Genomic DNA, 16,310 nt, shown 5'->3' on the forward strand with positions numbered 1-16,310 from the left:
ACAAGTACTAATGCCTGTGGGTTTGAATGTAAATTTTAAAAAACCTTGTATTAACCAAATGATTTACTACATTACATGAAAGGATGCAAAAGCAACATGCTAAACTATGATTAGTAAGATATTTTTCACCAGACACATGAAAAGATTAGTCAAAGTTGTCTCTAATGTTAGAGTCACAACTACAGACTTTCTAGGAGTACCCATACTTTCATAAAATGTTTGAATGTTAGAGTTAAAAAATAAAATGTTAATATATATAAATTATTAAAACCTCCAAGTTTTCTGATGTTTTTATTAAAGCATGAGCTTGTACACTGAAGATGACCAATGGTATACATATTTCCTAAGTAACCAATTCCACTGCTAAAACTTGCAGGATGCATTTGCAGCTGCATTAACAAATACATGTTCATACTGTTAAATTATCTGATCAGGTTCTCACACCCAGTTAAATACAGAGATATAAATATGAGCACTGAATATGAATGCCTGGTACCTTACAGTACATCAAATGTATAGGGGGTCATTTGCTAGAAGCTGTTGCTGTGGTTTAATTTATATTCCTAGGCATTAATTTTCATGGATTTAGTGAAAATCACAGTTTCAAGGATACAATGCAATATGTTTATGGGAAATTACACTTCAATGAGCATCAAGTTTTGTGGATCAAAGCAAGAATGAAATTCAATAAAAATCAGGTACAAAGAATATCTATGAAACCATAGTATTCTTTTATTATCACACTTAAACCTTCACAAAAATATGGAGGGCAGACCCACTCTACAAAATAACTGGCATGAAAGTGTTCTAAATCATGACACTGAGTATTTTGGTATGCTTACACTAGTTTGTATATATATATATATATATATATATATATATATATATATATATATATATATATTCTTCGAGTATTGAACTTATATAAGTACAAAAAAAAAATTCATATTTCCTTTTGTATACCGGTAATATATATTTTTATAATCGAAATCAGATTTTAAAAAGTTAAGGACATGCGAGACATTTCTCAATTTTATTATATTTTCCTTGATTTATTATTCCTTATTTATTAACATTTAAACCTGTTAATTAATTCCCAAAAATTCAGGGTACATTACCAGGCTCTTTTTGGAGCTAGAATATTTAGAATCATCCTTAATTTAGCATGCAAAATGCATTTGAATGCTTATAGATAAAGTCATATTGCATGCATATATTTTCAATTGAACACTTTATATCTAAATTTAAAAAAAAGGGTATCATATAACATGACAGTATAATTATAGATTTACTTAGTAGAAATCTTCACATTGTTGATATAGAAAAAAAAGAAGAAATGGAAAATAGGTCACATCTGACCCTAATTAATAAGTTGGTATTTTTATTTTGCTGTCTTAACTGTTTCCTAGCCTACCTTTTCCTACTACAAGCAATTAACTGCACTTATATATACACTGTCATCTCTCTATGAAGATACCAATTTCAATAAAATGTAAGCATTGCACAATATTTTCACTGGATAAAAGTTCATTATTTTATATATTGCACAACATGACACTCTCCCATCCCATCCTTTCCTTGCCCCACCCAAAGTTTTCGGAGTTATCACGTACTCCCCGAAGTCCAAACTCTTGTTGAAACGGTTCTAAATCATTTGATGTATTGCACAACATGACACTCTCCCATCCCATCCTTTCCTTGCCCCACCCAAAGTTTTCCCTCACTGTCCAGACACATACCTCGCGGGCTCCATAAGCCATATCTGCTGCACAGAAGATTCATCAGGAACTTTCCGTTTTTGTCCAAAAGCAGAACTGAATGGTTTCCAAAGTCAGACACAATGATGTTCTGAAGAGAATCGCAACAGACACTCTTAGGGGAAAATTTCAGTTTGTTTTCTTCAAGGCCATAAAATTTCCACTTGCAATTTCCTTTTGGATCTATGGCAACCATAAAGTGAGACTGAAGATGATCATCCAATACAATGTAATTTTCATCTCCATTTTGTGCAACTCTTCTTGGAGCATTTAGTACATCATTTCCAATCTCTCTGTAAGTTTTTTCATTTTGGTAGACTCTGAGACAACCTGTCAGCCCAGAGAGACATACAACAAGTTCTTGCCTGTTGTTCAGACACAGTCCCTTTGGATTGTTTGGGGACATTTTGATGAAGGACTGTGGTTTTCTCTTTTTGTCAATTTTCCAAATGCAGTGGTTAAACCTATCAGAGGCCAAAAGACAATCCCCTTTCAGCAAAAGAAAACATTCAGGTTTAAAATCCAGTTTCAAGGATTCCTTTTCTATGGCCATTTTAGTGTTTTGTTGATAGGAATATTTGGTGAGCATCTTTTCGTCTTCGAAATTAACCCAAACCTCATTCGCTGAACAAGCTTGGACATATGGCACAGGCAGCTTACAGGTGAAACTGTTGTGAACCCTAACCAGCAAAACACTGCCAATCATTTGCTTCAAGGCTATCTCTGATATCTCTGCCGGGAAAAATTTGGAAGGAACTGGTTTTGACAAAGCTGGGGGTCTGTCTGGTATGTCCTGTAAATGAGGCAGAGTTTCAAGAAATTCCTTTATCTCCAGAATTCCTTTTTCTGTCAAGTCCTTACATTTTTTAATTTCATTTTGGATTTGGGTTTTTCCATCTACTATGATTCTCAATTCTTTCTTTAACTGATCACTGTGGGCATCAAGAGTTGTTTCAACTGAATATATTATGGAGTTGCACAATTCATCAATCTTTGACTTTAATTTCTCTCTTTGTTCATTAATTATGATTTTAACCATCTCTATTTCTGAAGCGTAATCATCCAGTTGCCTTTTGCCTTGATCCTCTGAGGACTGGTACAGAGGAGAAATGTTCTCATGTAGATTTTTCATGTACGTTTTCACTTCATTCAATTTCTCTTGTTTGGCCACATTCATATCAGAATACTTGTGACCATTATGGAAACCAGTTAAGCACTCTCTGCAAATTGGCTTATCACACATTTTGCAGTGCACTGAATAAAATTTAAGGTGGTCTGGACATTTTGACTCTGCCATGGGCAAAGTGATATGGTCTGCATACAGTGTTTGATGGTTTTTCATGCATTCTATACACATACTTCCATGACAATCTACACAGTGGCTGGTAAGAGTCCTGTTTTCCCTACAGGTATCACAAATCAAAGCATATTGTGGAGTACCCATATCTACCAAGTAAAAATTAACAATGGACATTTATTTATTTTCCTCTCTACATCAAGGTCATTGAAAATTGCTTTAATATTTCCTGTTTGTGCATACTTGTGCATAACTGCTTCAAGTGTGGAAGAAGGCAAAAAGATTTTGAATTACAATTTAATTGAAAATGTTTTTATTCATGGTAAATAATGTTGATCATATGCTACAGTAATTAAATTTATCAAATAAAATAAAAATCTGTTTTATGATAAGGTTGTTTTTTATGAATATTTCATTGTAAAAACTAGAATTTCAACAGTGGACAGTCCCTTAAATGTTCAACTTTCTCACTTAAACGGTATGTGATCAGTGAGAGCAGCCTGAGCGTCCGGTGAGTGCACTAAGAGTGAACGGTGAGCGCCCTTTGAGTGTATGGTGAGCGCACGTGAAACAGAATTTGGTGAACGCCAAATGAATGGTGATCGATGAGCGAATGCAGAGCGCAAACAAAGTGCAAAGTGAATGGTGAACTAACGATGAACGCAATGTGAACGCTTTATGAATACATAAAAAAATGGGAAAGTAGAACGTTTCAGGGACTGTAATAACATGGCAAATCCAGTCATTAAACAAACATGAAAAATCTAATGTTTACTTACTGATTCGGTCTTTGCAAATTCTTATCAATAAAACACTAAATCTGTGGATTATCGGTTCTTTGCTCCAATCTAACGAAGCATGTGATCAGCAAAACTAGTAACTTCCTTGTATACTTATACACAATTGGTAATGGTTTTCTAAAACTATATGTATAACCATCTATCTATAAATAGCTGCTCACATGATTGTATTGAGTCAGTGTGTACATGGTGTAATAAGGTGGTTTTCTCAGTTTTTTAAGGAAATTAGTACGGTATTCAATGTTTATGCCAACCCACATATATGACATGGGCACATGGTGTTTGCCAAGTCTTTCTTTAGCTGTCTGTCCATTTAAGCCTTTAGCTAGGTGTTTAAAACAGTTTAAAAAGTTGAGAATTTTTTCATCAAACTTCAAACTAAGATATGTTTGACGCATGAGAGCAATTAGACTGTCCCATAATGGATCTATAAGGAGAAATAAACAGTCTTGGTATGGAGTGGTACATTATCCATATCTAAAAATTGTAGCATTACAACCCAGTCTTAATTTTGTTAACAATACTGACTATAGGTAAAGAGGAGAGAAAAGTTAGGATTTGAAAAGGATAGATTGTGGGGAATTGTTTCATAGTATATTGTAAATATGAAAATAAACATGTAAATAGAACAATTGGTACTTATCGACAACCATACAAGTGCAGTGGCAGGGAGAAACTGACAATAACATGTATTAACAATTGAGGAATGTTGACATCTTAAGTGTGTTGCAGTACTTTGATTTACCTTTATATATTTATGCAGTCTATCAAAACTCCCTCTAAGGATTTTAAGTGTAAATGGTTGTTTGAACGTGAACTATAACGAGGTTACTTACAAGCACTTGGTATTTCCTGTTCTCCAGTCACCTATATGTCATACTGTGTACTGAAAGCAACATTTTTTTTTTGTGTTAACATGCACTATAAGTTATAGCTCATGTAGCAGAGAACTTTCTGTCCTTGGATTTATGAAATAACAAAAAAATTAAACAAATTTGTGTGATTCAAGCTTAAATTAAGTGCATGAGAGGATGGACCAAAAATGTCCCCAAGTAGACAAACAGCTAATAATAAGAATTTACACTGTCAAAAAATTAAAATCCAATTTATCTATCATGTGGAAATGGGGATGGGGTTTGGGACCAGTCACTATAAAGCGACTCTTCCCAAAAGTAGAAGATGCTTATATACATTTTTATGGAAGCTACAGGTATAGTTCTAAAATTTGGGGAAAAGTCTCACAATTGGTCAATTTTCATTCATCATACAACATTAGCATTATATTGATTGCAAGTGTAATTTTGAATAGTGTTAAAACTGGACATGCACATATTCTTCTGTTGCAGCATTATGAGGGAGATGTGAGTGACCTTGACCTGACCTTCTCCTGTGATGAGGACTGTATGGGGAGATTAGAAACTCATGAACTTGTACCTGGAGGGAAAGCAATGCCAGTCACCAATGAAAATAAGTCAGACTTTCATTAGCTTTATTATCGTTGCTGTGGATTGGTTGTTAGCCTTTGAGAGATTTATTGAATATATTTTCAGTAAAAAGTTTCAAAAATGATTTTTACGATGCATAAATAAAATCAATCATGACAAACAGATTTTCTTTGATGACCATGATGTTAAAAAAATAAATTTAAACCAAAATTTAAAAAATGCAGTATTAGAGTTTGATGCACGCTGTCTTCTAATAGCTAGTAAAGTATTTAATGTTGAAATAATTTTAACCACAAAAGAAATTGCAGTTCGTTTCAGACTTCTAATAGCTTGTAGAGTATTTAATGTTGAACATTTTTTCCACCAAATATAGAATCCTGTATGTTCACTTGATGGCACATTTCCGAATGTATCGACAAATCAAAGAGCAGACGGCAGCTTTCAGGAGAGGATTCAGATCTGTCATCAATCCAGATTTGTTGCTAATGTTCTCAGCTCCAGAATTCCAGAAACTTATATCTGGAGATAATGCTGATCTGGATATTCAAGATCTCAGGTTTGTTATTATATATTTCAAAGTAAAAATAAGGGTAAAACAAATCATATTTATTCTCTTAATACATGTATAACAATTAAAGTTAAACAATTTTAAATTCATGTCAGGTAAGTCAAATTGACCTTTCCACTTCAAAATTTTAAGAAATGTTCAATAGTTATCCAGTTTATACATATTCAATTGGTGTGAAAAAGTATTTGATAATCTGGTTTGCAGTTAATAGTGCATAAATTGTTCAAACTCAGTTTCATTTTTTTCAATTGGACAGGCGTCACACCAGATACTATGGAGGTTATCACAATGGGCATAAGGTCATAAGCTGGCTGTGGGATATTGTCACCAATGACTTCACTCCCCAAGAAAGGGCTTTGTTTCTTAAGGTATTCCTTAGGGGTTTTTTTCATTTAAAAGGTCCATATTTTATGCTTATGAATATTCGATATTAACAGCAGTTTCTCAGGTTGTTGATATTTATGATAAGTTGATTTTTATATGCTATATGCTTGTCTTTGATGAGCTGTATATACCAGGAGCAAGGATTTTCCATCCTTCTGTTTTTCTGTTTGTCCATTTCATGTCTGGGTCATATGTATTTGACTCAAAAAATACAGATAACATTTCTATCTCCATCATTTATTACTTTTGTTTTCCCTTGGGCTGAAATGAGATTGATCAACCCAATATATTTCTGTAGTCAGTCAGTAACAAACCAAATAAGTAACAGAGTTTGTTAACTTCAACAAATTAAAGGGAGTAACAAGAATCTGATTTGGTTTTTATCTAAGTAATAAATTGATAAACAAAGATTTAAACTGCAATCATTGTGTATACAAAATTTGTAACTTGTGAACGTTTTCTTTCCCTCAGTTTGTAACCAGTTGCTCTAAACCACCTTTATTGGGGTTTGTCAACCTGGAACCACCATTTTCTGTTCGCTGTGTGGAAGTCAGTGATGATCAGGTATTAAAGCTGTGTTAGGCTAGCTTAGAGATAAAAAAAAACATTACTTGATGAATTAAGAGATCAAGTATTAAAAACGATTGTCCTTTTTATTTGGAAAAGATACCTAAACCAATTCCTATGAGAACCAATTAATTTTTTTTTTTCAACAGAGCATTTTGGTTGTACTTGTGCTGAAAGAAAAATTTTTGCCATTGAAATAAGGCACAAGTAATAGTCAAGTTTAAATTTTCAATTTAACTATTTAACAAGAATTTGCATAAAAAATAATCTGTTCTGTTGCCTTCCAGGATACAGGAGACACAGTTGGGAGTGTTCTGAAAGGATTCTTTAATCTAAAGAAAAAAGACCCCATTGGGCGCCTCCCAACTTCTTCAACATGCTTCAACCTCCTGAAGCTGCCAAATTATCAGAAGAAATCCACCCTCAGAGACAAATTGAGATATGCAATCTCCTCCAACACTGGGTTTGAACTCTCCTGAGTGTCTCCACACCCAAGTGCTAGTCACATGTCAGTCATTGACACAGAATTCAGGCCTTGTTTTTCACCAGTTTGCAGCATTGTTTAAATCTTTCATCTTGATCTCTAGAGGAACAAAGTCAAAACAAAGAGAGTTGCATGAAAGATTTTATTGTCATTTAATGGTCCAATGTGAGCCGAATGCTAAGATTATGCACTTTGTTTTTTGGTTTTTCATGCTGCACAATTTTAATGTTGGCTAGAGCTTAAGCATAAAGACCAAGAAGAGTGCTATAACCATATGCCAATGTAAACTGGTCAACTTTTCTGAATGAATAACTTAAATAGCATACGAAAGAAGATTCAAAGTAAAAACGTCAAAGTTAAAAATTGAATTATAAAGTTTTTTTCTACTTATTTTCAATTTACTGAGAATTTCAACAATAAGATTCAGAAAACCATCTCCATTACTGGCGGTGATGCATGTTTTTACTATGTGTACTTTGTTGTCTGTGATATCATATTATCATTGTCAGTAAAACTATTTCTAACAGTGACTTAGATGTAATTGAAAAATGTACATGTAGCTGTACAGTTGCGAATTATTTAACAGATACAAGCAACATACCTACATGTATAGGTATGATTGTAAAGAACTGAACTGGACTACTGGTAGATCATTCAGAGTTACAGAAAAGACTCAGAAATGATATGACTATCATAAACCTGGTTTCCAAATTACTACATGTATAAATTCAATTTTTTACACAAGTACTATGGAATCATTGTTCGTGGGGGACCAATGTTCGTGGCTTTTGTGGGTAACCCTTGCACATGAATTTACATCTCTTTGAACGTAATTTATACAAGCCTTTGTTTAGTGTTCATTTACAAAATAGAACTTGCTAATGAAGAAATTACGTCCCTACAAACCAGGAAAATGTTGGCTACCCACGAACATTGACCCAACAAATAAAACTGATTCCACAGTATTCATTAGGGGTAATTTAGCAATTCAGCCCTTGTATCAAATTTTGTGAATGTAAAACCATGAACACTTAATTTTTATCATAGTTTCATGGTTTACGTCTGTCAGAAAAATTAAAGCAATATTTTTAAATCCAGGATTTTTGCAGTTAACTCAGATATTAATTCCTCACGTAAAAATCTACAGTAAATTATTGTTGTGGAATTAAACAAATGAGATCTTACTTTGTGGTTCCATTGTCTTTTTTTGTTGTTGTTGGAAAATTGCAATGTGTCATAAGCAGTTGTCTTGCATGTTACATTCAGTGTCTTTATATGTACATTGTATATATTATCATTCTGTGGACCAAAATGTTACATTAATTTATATACAGGTAGAATCGTGTACAATATATCTAATACACAGAAACTTTGTTAAGTTTTAATGTCAATCATTATCTTTGCATTTCATATTTTAGTTCATCAATTTGCTTGATGTGTAAATAATTTTCCATAATTTTTATTTCATTTTCTATTATTAGTTATAATTTTAAAAGGTTCTCCAAGGAAACCCTGGTGGTGAGAATTTACTATAACCATGATATAAACACTGCAAGCATTTTCTCTCAATTTTTGTGAAGCATTTTTTCTTTTCTTGAAATGCATTTCTCCAATTAAAGGGGCTATAAATTGAAGTTATATAAAGAGAACTCTTGAGCATACTATTTTGTTGTATTAAGGTTTTTTTTCATCTCGTTTTACAATTTTTAAGACCATAAATGTTATACAGAACTAGTATTTAATGATGTGTCAATATCTTGTATGATGTGTTTACTATTATTGAATATATATGTTTTTCTGCCCTGAAGATAACTACAGAAAACTTAATTGTATGTTTGTAAAGCTAAAATGAGACCCATGTATCTAGTACATGTATATATACATGAAGGTGGAATAACACCTTGCTTTGATACAGTAGATTATTACTGTGGAATCATTTAGATTCACGGGATCAATTTTCGCGGACTGTGGGTTTTTTTACATATTCGTGGGAGTTTTAATTCGTGGGTGCGTCTGTTTTTAGTTTCAATAAGAAAGCTAACTTTTTAAAATTTGTTTTCGTGGAGGATGTAAATTCGTGGGGGAAAGCTACTTAGGAATACCACGAAAATTAAGCCACCACGAATTCCAATGATTCCACATTATTTACCACCAGTGTTTTGATGGTCATACATTGTGCCTAGCCATGTAGAAGTCTTGCAACAGATTTTTTGTTATTACTTATTTAACAGTATATCTCTCATCACAGTGTTTGTAGTAATTTGTATCACCCTACCCTTGTTGTCTTTCAGTGAGAACAAAAAATAAAAATGTAACACAGGTAGACTCTGGTTCATTTTTAGGTCACCTGAGTCACTCAGGTGACCTATTGCAATTGGTCTTCGTCCGTCGTCGTGCGTTGTGCGTCGTGCGTTGTGCGTCGTGCGTTAACAATTTTACAATTTTAACTTCTTCTTGAAAACTACCAGGTCAATCGTTACCATTTTTGGTGTGAAGCATCTCTATGGTAAGAAGAATCTAAATTGTGAAATTCATGGCTCTACCACCCCTGGGGTGCCACGGGCGGGGCCAAATATGCAAAAAAAGCCAAATTTTCAAAAATCTTCTTCTCTACTCCCACGCATGTGAGGAAAAAACTGGTTGCATGGTTATGATGTCCATGAAGCCCTCTACCAAAATTGTGAAATTTATCGCCCCTGGGTCAGGGGTTCTGGCTCTAGGGTGGGGCCAATATGACCATATAGTAAAAATGTTTTAAATCTTGGAAAATCTTCTTCTCTACTACCATATATATTTTTTGAAAACTAGATGCATGATTATGATGTCCATGAAGCCCTCTACCTTAATTGTGAAATTCATGACCCCTAGGTCAAGGGTTCAGGCTCTAGGGTGGGGCCAATATGGCCAAATAGTAAAAATGTATTAAATCTTAGAAAATCTTCTTCTCTACTATCATATATATTTGTTAAAAACTAAATGCATGGTTATAATGTCCATGAATTCCTCAACCTAAATTGTGAAATTCATGACCCCTTGGTCAGGGGTTCAGGCTCTAGGGTGGGGCCAATATGGTCATATAGTAAAAATGTATTAAATCTTAGAAAATCTTCTTCTCTACTCCCATGTATACCGGTATTTGTTAAAAACTAAATGCATGATTATGATGTCCATGAGGCCCTCTATCAAAATTGTGAAATTCATGACCCCTGGGTCAGGGGTTCAGGCTCTAGGGTGGTGCCAATAGGACCAAATAGTAAAAATGTTTTAAATCTTAGAAAATCTTCTTCTCTACTCCCATATATATTTTTTGAAAACTAAATGCATGGTTATGATGTCCATGAAGCCCTCTACTTAAATTGTGAAATTCATGACCCCTCGGTCAGGGGTTCAGGCTCTAGGGTGGGGCCAATATGGCCAAATAGTAAAAATGTATTAAATCTTAGAAAATCTTCTTCTCTACTCCCATATATATTTGTTAAAAACTAAATGCATGGTTATGATGTCCATGAGGCCCTCTACCTAAATTGTGAAATTCATGACTCCTGGGTCAGGTGTTCAGGCTCTAGGGTGGGGCCAATATGGCCAAATATTGAAAATGTTTTAAATCTTAAAAAATCTTCTTCTTTACTCCCACACATGTGGGGAAAAAACTGAATACATGGTTATGATATCCCCAATCTCCTTTACCTAAATTGTGAAATTTATGGCCCCTGGGTCAGGGGTTCGTGACATGGGGGGGGGGGGGGGGGGCAATATAGTGTTAATGCATATAATGTTTAAAATATAGTGTTAATGCATATAATGTTTAAAAATCTTCTTCTCTTTTCTCACACATCGGTATAAAAAAAAACACTGACTAATAATTATGTTTACCGGGAAGTCCTCTACTGAAATTTTAATTTTCATGTCCCCTCAAAGATGGGTTTTGACTCTGGGGCAGGGCCAAAATGGATGTATAGATGTTAATGCATATAATGTTAAAAAATCTTCTTCTTTACTCCCACACACCTGAAAGGAAAACTGAATTCATGATTTTGTAGACCAGATCTTTTAGTTTTTCACCAAAATTATAGGTTTCACAGTTCTTTTTGAAATGTGGTCGTCATTACAAATTTATGATTTTTCTACTCCAGTATGAAACCTAATTAATTAGATGCATAGACTCCATGACAAGTTTGTGTATGGGATATATGCTACTCAGGTGACCGTTAAGGCCAATTGGCCTCTTGTTTATATCGCTTTTCAAAATTGGGAGAACTGAGTTGAAAATAAGCTATAAACTTGTATTAGATCTGCACAGCCATATTCTAAAAAAAAGAAAGAAAAGAAAACAGACACCAGTGTTCTAGAGAAACTTGTCAAAAGAAACATGCTTTTAAAAAGAAGTGTTGGGCTGGAACGTATAGGTTGTTGCAAAAGCCAGCGTCAACATTATTTATATCAGGCTTTGTATAAATATACATCTTCCAGTAACACATTTAATCAAATTGTAACGTATAGTTCATTAATTTCATCAATGACGCAAATGACACGTCGACGTACATTAGGGGAGGAATGACGGAACGAAAATAACGTGAATCTAATCGCACAATTACGGAAAATATACCAGTATTAAATAAGGAATCATCTTTCGAATATTTCGATGTGATTTTTACGTCCTTGCGTGATCAAATCCATCATAAAGCCCTAAAACTAAGTTGAACAACACAATCAAGGAACTTTATAATGTGTTACAATAAAAAAAAATAAACAGAGCATAAACATGACACACCAACAATTAAAATGCCATGTGAATTTCCCGTTTGTACGATCAACTTGTCTATTTTCACTTGAAAAGTGTTCCATTATTTTTTTCGAAGTTATCATCCTAACCACCAGATTAATGGATTATTTCTTTTTTCATTTTACACTAATGTTGGTTGACAGTCAAAGCATTACTGATTCTTAGTATTTTTAAGGGTAACTGTCCAGTTGACAAGACATATGTGTATATCGATACTATTGTAACACCAAGTTCGCGTGGATGCAAAGTCATGAGTACAAAGTAGTGGTGACATGGAATTCCACGAAGATTGAGTTACCACGTACGATGACATAGAACCGTTTTAAAAAGAGCTTGGACTTTCGGTGGGATGTTACTATCTAGTTTGCTCATCAAAACAAGCTGTCAAACATTGACCTCCTTTCTTCTCATTCGCTAAGAGAACCTCATTAATATTCATAGACTGTCAAAACCGTTGCTCTGCTGTGTGAAACTGACGCTGTTTCGGCGAAATATACATCCCTTGATGAAGTCAGACGAGTGTCATTGCGTTTAATGTATGCATATCTATTACCCAATGGCTGGACAGTTAACCATGTGTAGACCCCGTCTTCATCAAATCGGAGTTATCACGTACTCCCCGAAGTCCAAGCTCTTGTTGAAACGGTTCTAAATCATTTGATGTATTGCACAACATGACACTCTCCCATCCCATCCTTTCCTTGCCCCACCCAAAGTTTTCCCTCACTGTCCAGACACATGCCTCGCGGGCTCCATAAACCATATCTGCTGCACAGAAGATTCATCAGGAACCTTCCATTTTTGTCCAAAAGCAGAACTAAATGGTTTCCAAAGTCAGACACAATGATGTTCTGAAGAGAATCGCAGAGGACACCTTTGGGGGAAAATGTCGCCAATTTGTTCTCTTCTAGGCCATAGAATTTCCACTTGCAATTTCCTTTTGGATCTATGGCAACCACAAAGTGAGACTGAAGATGATCATCCAGTACAATGTAATTATCATCTCCATTCTGTGCCACTTTGCTTGGAGCGCTAAGCAGATTGTCCCCGAGTTCTTTGTATTTTTTTTCGTTTTGGTAAACTCTGAGACAACCTGTCAGCCCAGAGAGACATACAACAAGTTCTTGCTTTTTGTTCAGACACAATCCTTTTGGATTATAAGGAGAAGTTTTGATGAAAGACTCGGTGTTTCCCTTTTCGTCAACTTTCCAAATGCAGTGGTTAAACCTATCAGAAGCTAGGAAGTAATCCCCTTTCATCAGGAGGAAACATTCTGGTTTAAAATCCAGCTTCAAGGATTCCTTTTCAATGGCCACATTTGTGTTTTGTTGGTAAGAATACTTAGTGAGCACCCTTTCGTCATGGAAATTAACCCAAACCTCATTTGATGAACAGGCTTGGATGTTTGACACAGGCAGCTTACAGGTGAAATTGTTGTGAACCCTTACCAGTAAGACTGTGCCAATCATTTGCTTCAGGGTTATTTCTGAAATATCTGCAGGGAAAAATTTGGATGGAACTGGTTTTGACAAAGCTGGGGGTCTGGCTGGTGTGTCTTGTAAATGAGGCAGTGTTTCTAGAAAGTCCTTAATCTCTAGAATTCCCCTATCTGACAAAACCACACACCTTTCAATTTCATTTTGGATTTTGGCTTTTCCATCTACTATGATGCTTAATTCTTTCTTTAACTTACTGCTGTGTTCTTCAAGAGTTGTTTCAACTGAATCTATCATGGTGTCGCACAAAACATCAACCATAGTTTTCAGCCTTTCTCTTTGTTCATTCATCATAATTTTGACTGTGTCTATTTCTGAAGCGTACTCCACCAGTTGCCTGTTGCCTTGATCTTCTGAGGACTGGTACAAAGGACACACGTCTTCTTTCAGATCTTTCATGTAAGTTTTCACTTCATGCAATTTCTCTTGTTTGGCCACATTCATATCAGAATACTTGTGACCATTATGGAAACCAATTAGACACTCCCTGCATATTGGCATATCACACATTTTGCAGTAAACCGAATAAAATTTATGGTGGTCTGGACATTTTGACTCTGCCATCGGCAGACTGATGTGGTCTGGTAACAGTTTTTGATGGTTTTTCGTGCATTCTATACACATACTTTCATAGCAGTCTACACAATAGCTGGAAAGAGTCCTGTTTTTACAACAGGTATCACACATCAAAGCATATTGTGGGGTACCCATATCTGAAAAAAGTAATTAAGCAATAAATGATAATGAATGTTGATTAATATACCAGTTTCTCAAAATGATGAGAAAAAAATGCTATCATGTATTTCTTGGGGGGGTTTTTGGCCCGCGGTTCGAAATAATTTTCAATGACTGATTTCATATGCCAGTTGGAATTGAATTGTGTATGGTTTTAGGCTTTAGAAGTTTGAGTTGAATATGCACACTTTGCACGATTTAATGCATTAACAGTTTTATGATTACTAAGCGAGTGAGAGTCATTGACTTCGTCTGGGTGAGACAACGCAAGTGGCATTTGATCATCTTCATATCAGATACATTTACCCCATCCCATTCCCCGAGTTATTCCTTATGCTGATGTCAATGTATTGTTTTCCAGAAATATTGCTTCTAACACTAAATTGTCTCAGTCTATATATCAAAACTCACGAACATGAATTTAAACATTCATGGAATACCCCCCCCCCCCCACACACACACAAAGGGTTCATTCTTTGAAACTGATTCCCCAAACCACACAGATTGGTATCGTTTTGCTCAAGATCTTTCACCAATACATGTAGGTGTGTATGATATAAAAAATCTCGTTGTTGAAACATTGAAACCCAAACAACCAGATTATAAAGGAAATTTTAATTTTCATGGTCCTGATTTATTACAGAAAAATATACTAGTATGTATATGCACTTACTGATTTAGTCCGTGAAGATGTTGATGGCTAAATCACACACATCACTTGTAGTCTCAGTTATCACAATGCATGTGACAAGCTCCGATGTTATAGTATGACCGGTAACTTCCTGGTTATATTACATGGCTTTGATTTTCTAAAATCACGTGTATAAATAACTATCTAGATATTGTTGGTCACATGATTGTCTTTAGTCATCATATGAAGGATTTCACAATTTCAGTAAGTGTTTTCCACTTTCTTTTCTAACGCGATAATGTAAATTGAATACATGTTATTAATAGACTAAATGGACAGACGTGTTTATATTAGTTTTTTTTTCTAAAGTATTGAATCTAAATGACGTCGTCTTGTCATGACTATTATACCAATTGTAATATGAAATACCAAAAATTTCACTTCATGCATAAAATTTACAAGATTATTAGTGTATCCCTTGCAAAAACTCTTTAATAGTCTAATATGACTATCGTTAGAATTATAAATCCAAAATATAAACCCTAAAATGAGTTATTCAACATACAACATCCAAGAAATCAGATCATTCAAATACTAAAATGCAAAGAAAATAGGTCACGATAAATAGATAAATACTAAATGGTAACGAACGGAAATAAGGTAAGAAAGGGTAGAAACGTGCTGGATTGAGGAACCAAGAAAAGAAAAGCTACAGACGTGCTAGTTAAGGAACTTGGGTAAGAGCTGGTAAGAATTTGCTAGATGAAGAAACCAAGAAAAGAAAGACTATAGATGTGCTAGTTAGGGAACACCATAAACATAGGTTAGAAAGGGCAAGATTGTGCTAGATGGAGGAACCAAGAAAAGAAAAGCTATAGACGTGCTAGCTAGAGGAAGTTAGGTAAGAACTGGAAAGAATGTGCTAGATGAAGGAATCAAGAAAAGAAAGGCTATAGACGTGCGGGTTAAGGAACCTGGGTAAAAAAAGGTTAAGAATGTGCTAGATGGAGGGACCAAGAAAAGAAAGGTTTAGGTGTGCTAGTAAATGAACTTAGGTAAGAACTGGTAAGAATGTGCTGGATGGGACATACTGCAGACTATGGTGTTCCGATGGGGCCACTTCGACCTTCGCACTTTCGCCTTTAGGTCGAAGATGCGAGAGTGCGAAGTTGCGAAGGCGAAAGTGCGAGAGTGCGACGGCGAAGGAGCGAAAGTGCGAAGATGCGACGGCGAAGCGCGAAGATGCGAAGGCGAAAGTGCGAAGGTGCGAGGGCGAAGGAGCGATACTACTATCGCTCCCTCGCCTTCGCAACTTCGCACTCTCGCCTTCGCACTTTCGCACTTTCGCCTTCGCCTTTTTTGA

General features: G+C 35.1%; 3 protein-coding genes across 3 annotated transcripts in view; 1 reads left to right on the top strand and 2 right to left on the bottom strand.

The window, feature by feature from the left end:
- Positions 1–9,905, top strand: part of LOC128189566 (ubiquitin-protein ligase E3B-like) — a 22,494-nt gene extending 12,589 nt beyond the window's left edge. The window contains exons 26-30 of the mRNA XM_052861223.1: positions 5,201–5,325; positions 5,673–5,855; positions 6,124–6,235; positions 6,723–6,815; positions 7,106–9,905. Of these exons, the coding sequence (XP_052717183.1) occupies positions 5,201–5,325; positions 5,673–5,855; positions 6,124–6,235; positions 6,723–6,815; positions 7,106–7,297 (705 nt within the window). The 3' untranslated portion in view covers positions 7,298–9,905. The remainder of the gene's footprint in view (positions 1–5,200; positions 5,326–5,672; positions 5,856–6,123; positions 6,236–6,722; positions 6,816–7,105) is intronic.
- LOC128189567 (uncharacterized) lies at positions 276–4,825 on the bottom strand. The gene is made up of 2 exons (XM_052861224.1): positions 3,834–4,825; positions 276–3,203 (listed from the first exon to the last, which is right to left on the bottom strand). The coding sequence occupies exon 2, from the start codon at positions 3,199–3,201 to the stop codon at positions 1,651–1,653; it is 1,551 nt and encodes a 516-aa protein (XP_052717184.1). The 5' UTR covers positions 3,202–3,203; positions 3,834–4,825; the 3' UTR covers positions 276–1,650.
- Positions 9,906–11,161: 1,256 nt separating the features above from the next.
- LOC128190456 (uncharacterized) lies at positions 11,162–15,154 on the bottom strand. The gene is made up of 2 exons (XM_052862512.1): positions 14,990–15,154; positions 11,162–14,294 (listed from the first exon to the last, which is right to left on the bottom strand). Exon 2 carries the CDS (start codon positions 14,290–14,292, stop codon positions 12,739–12,741), a length of 1,554 nt encoding a protein of 517 aa, XP_052718472.1. The 5' UTR covers positions 14,293–14,294; positions 14,990–15,154; the 3' UTR covers positions 11,162–12,738.
- Positions 15,155–16,310: the final 1,156 nt, after the last annotated feature.

This window comes from Crassostrea angulata, chromosome 6 (genome assembly GCF_025612915.1).
Source record: "Crassostrea angulata isolate pt1a10 chromosome 6, ASM2561291v2, whole genome shotgun sequence".
NCBI lineage: Eukaryota > Metazoa > Mollusca > Bivalvia > Ostreida > Ostreidae > Magallana > Magallana angulata.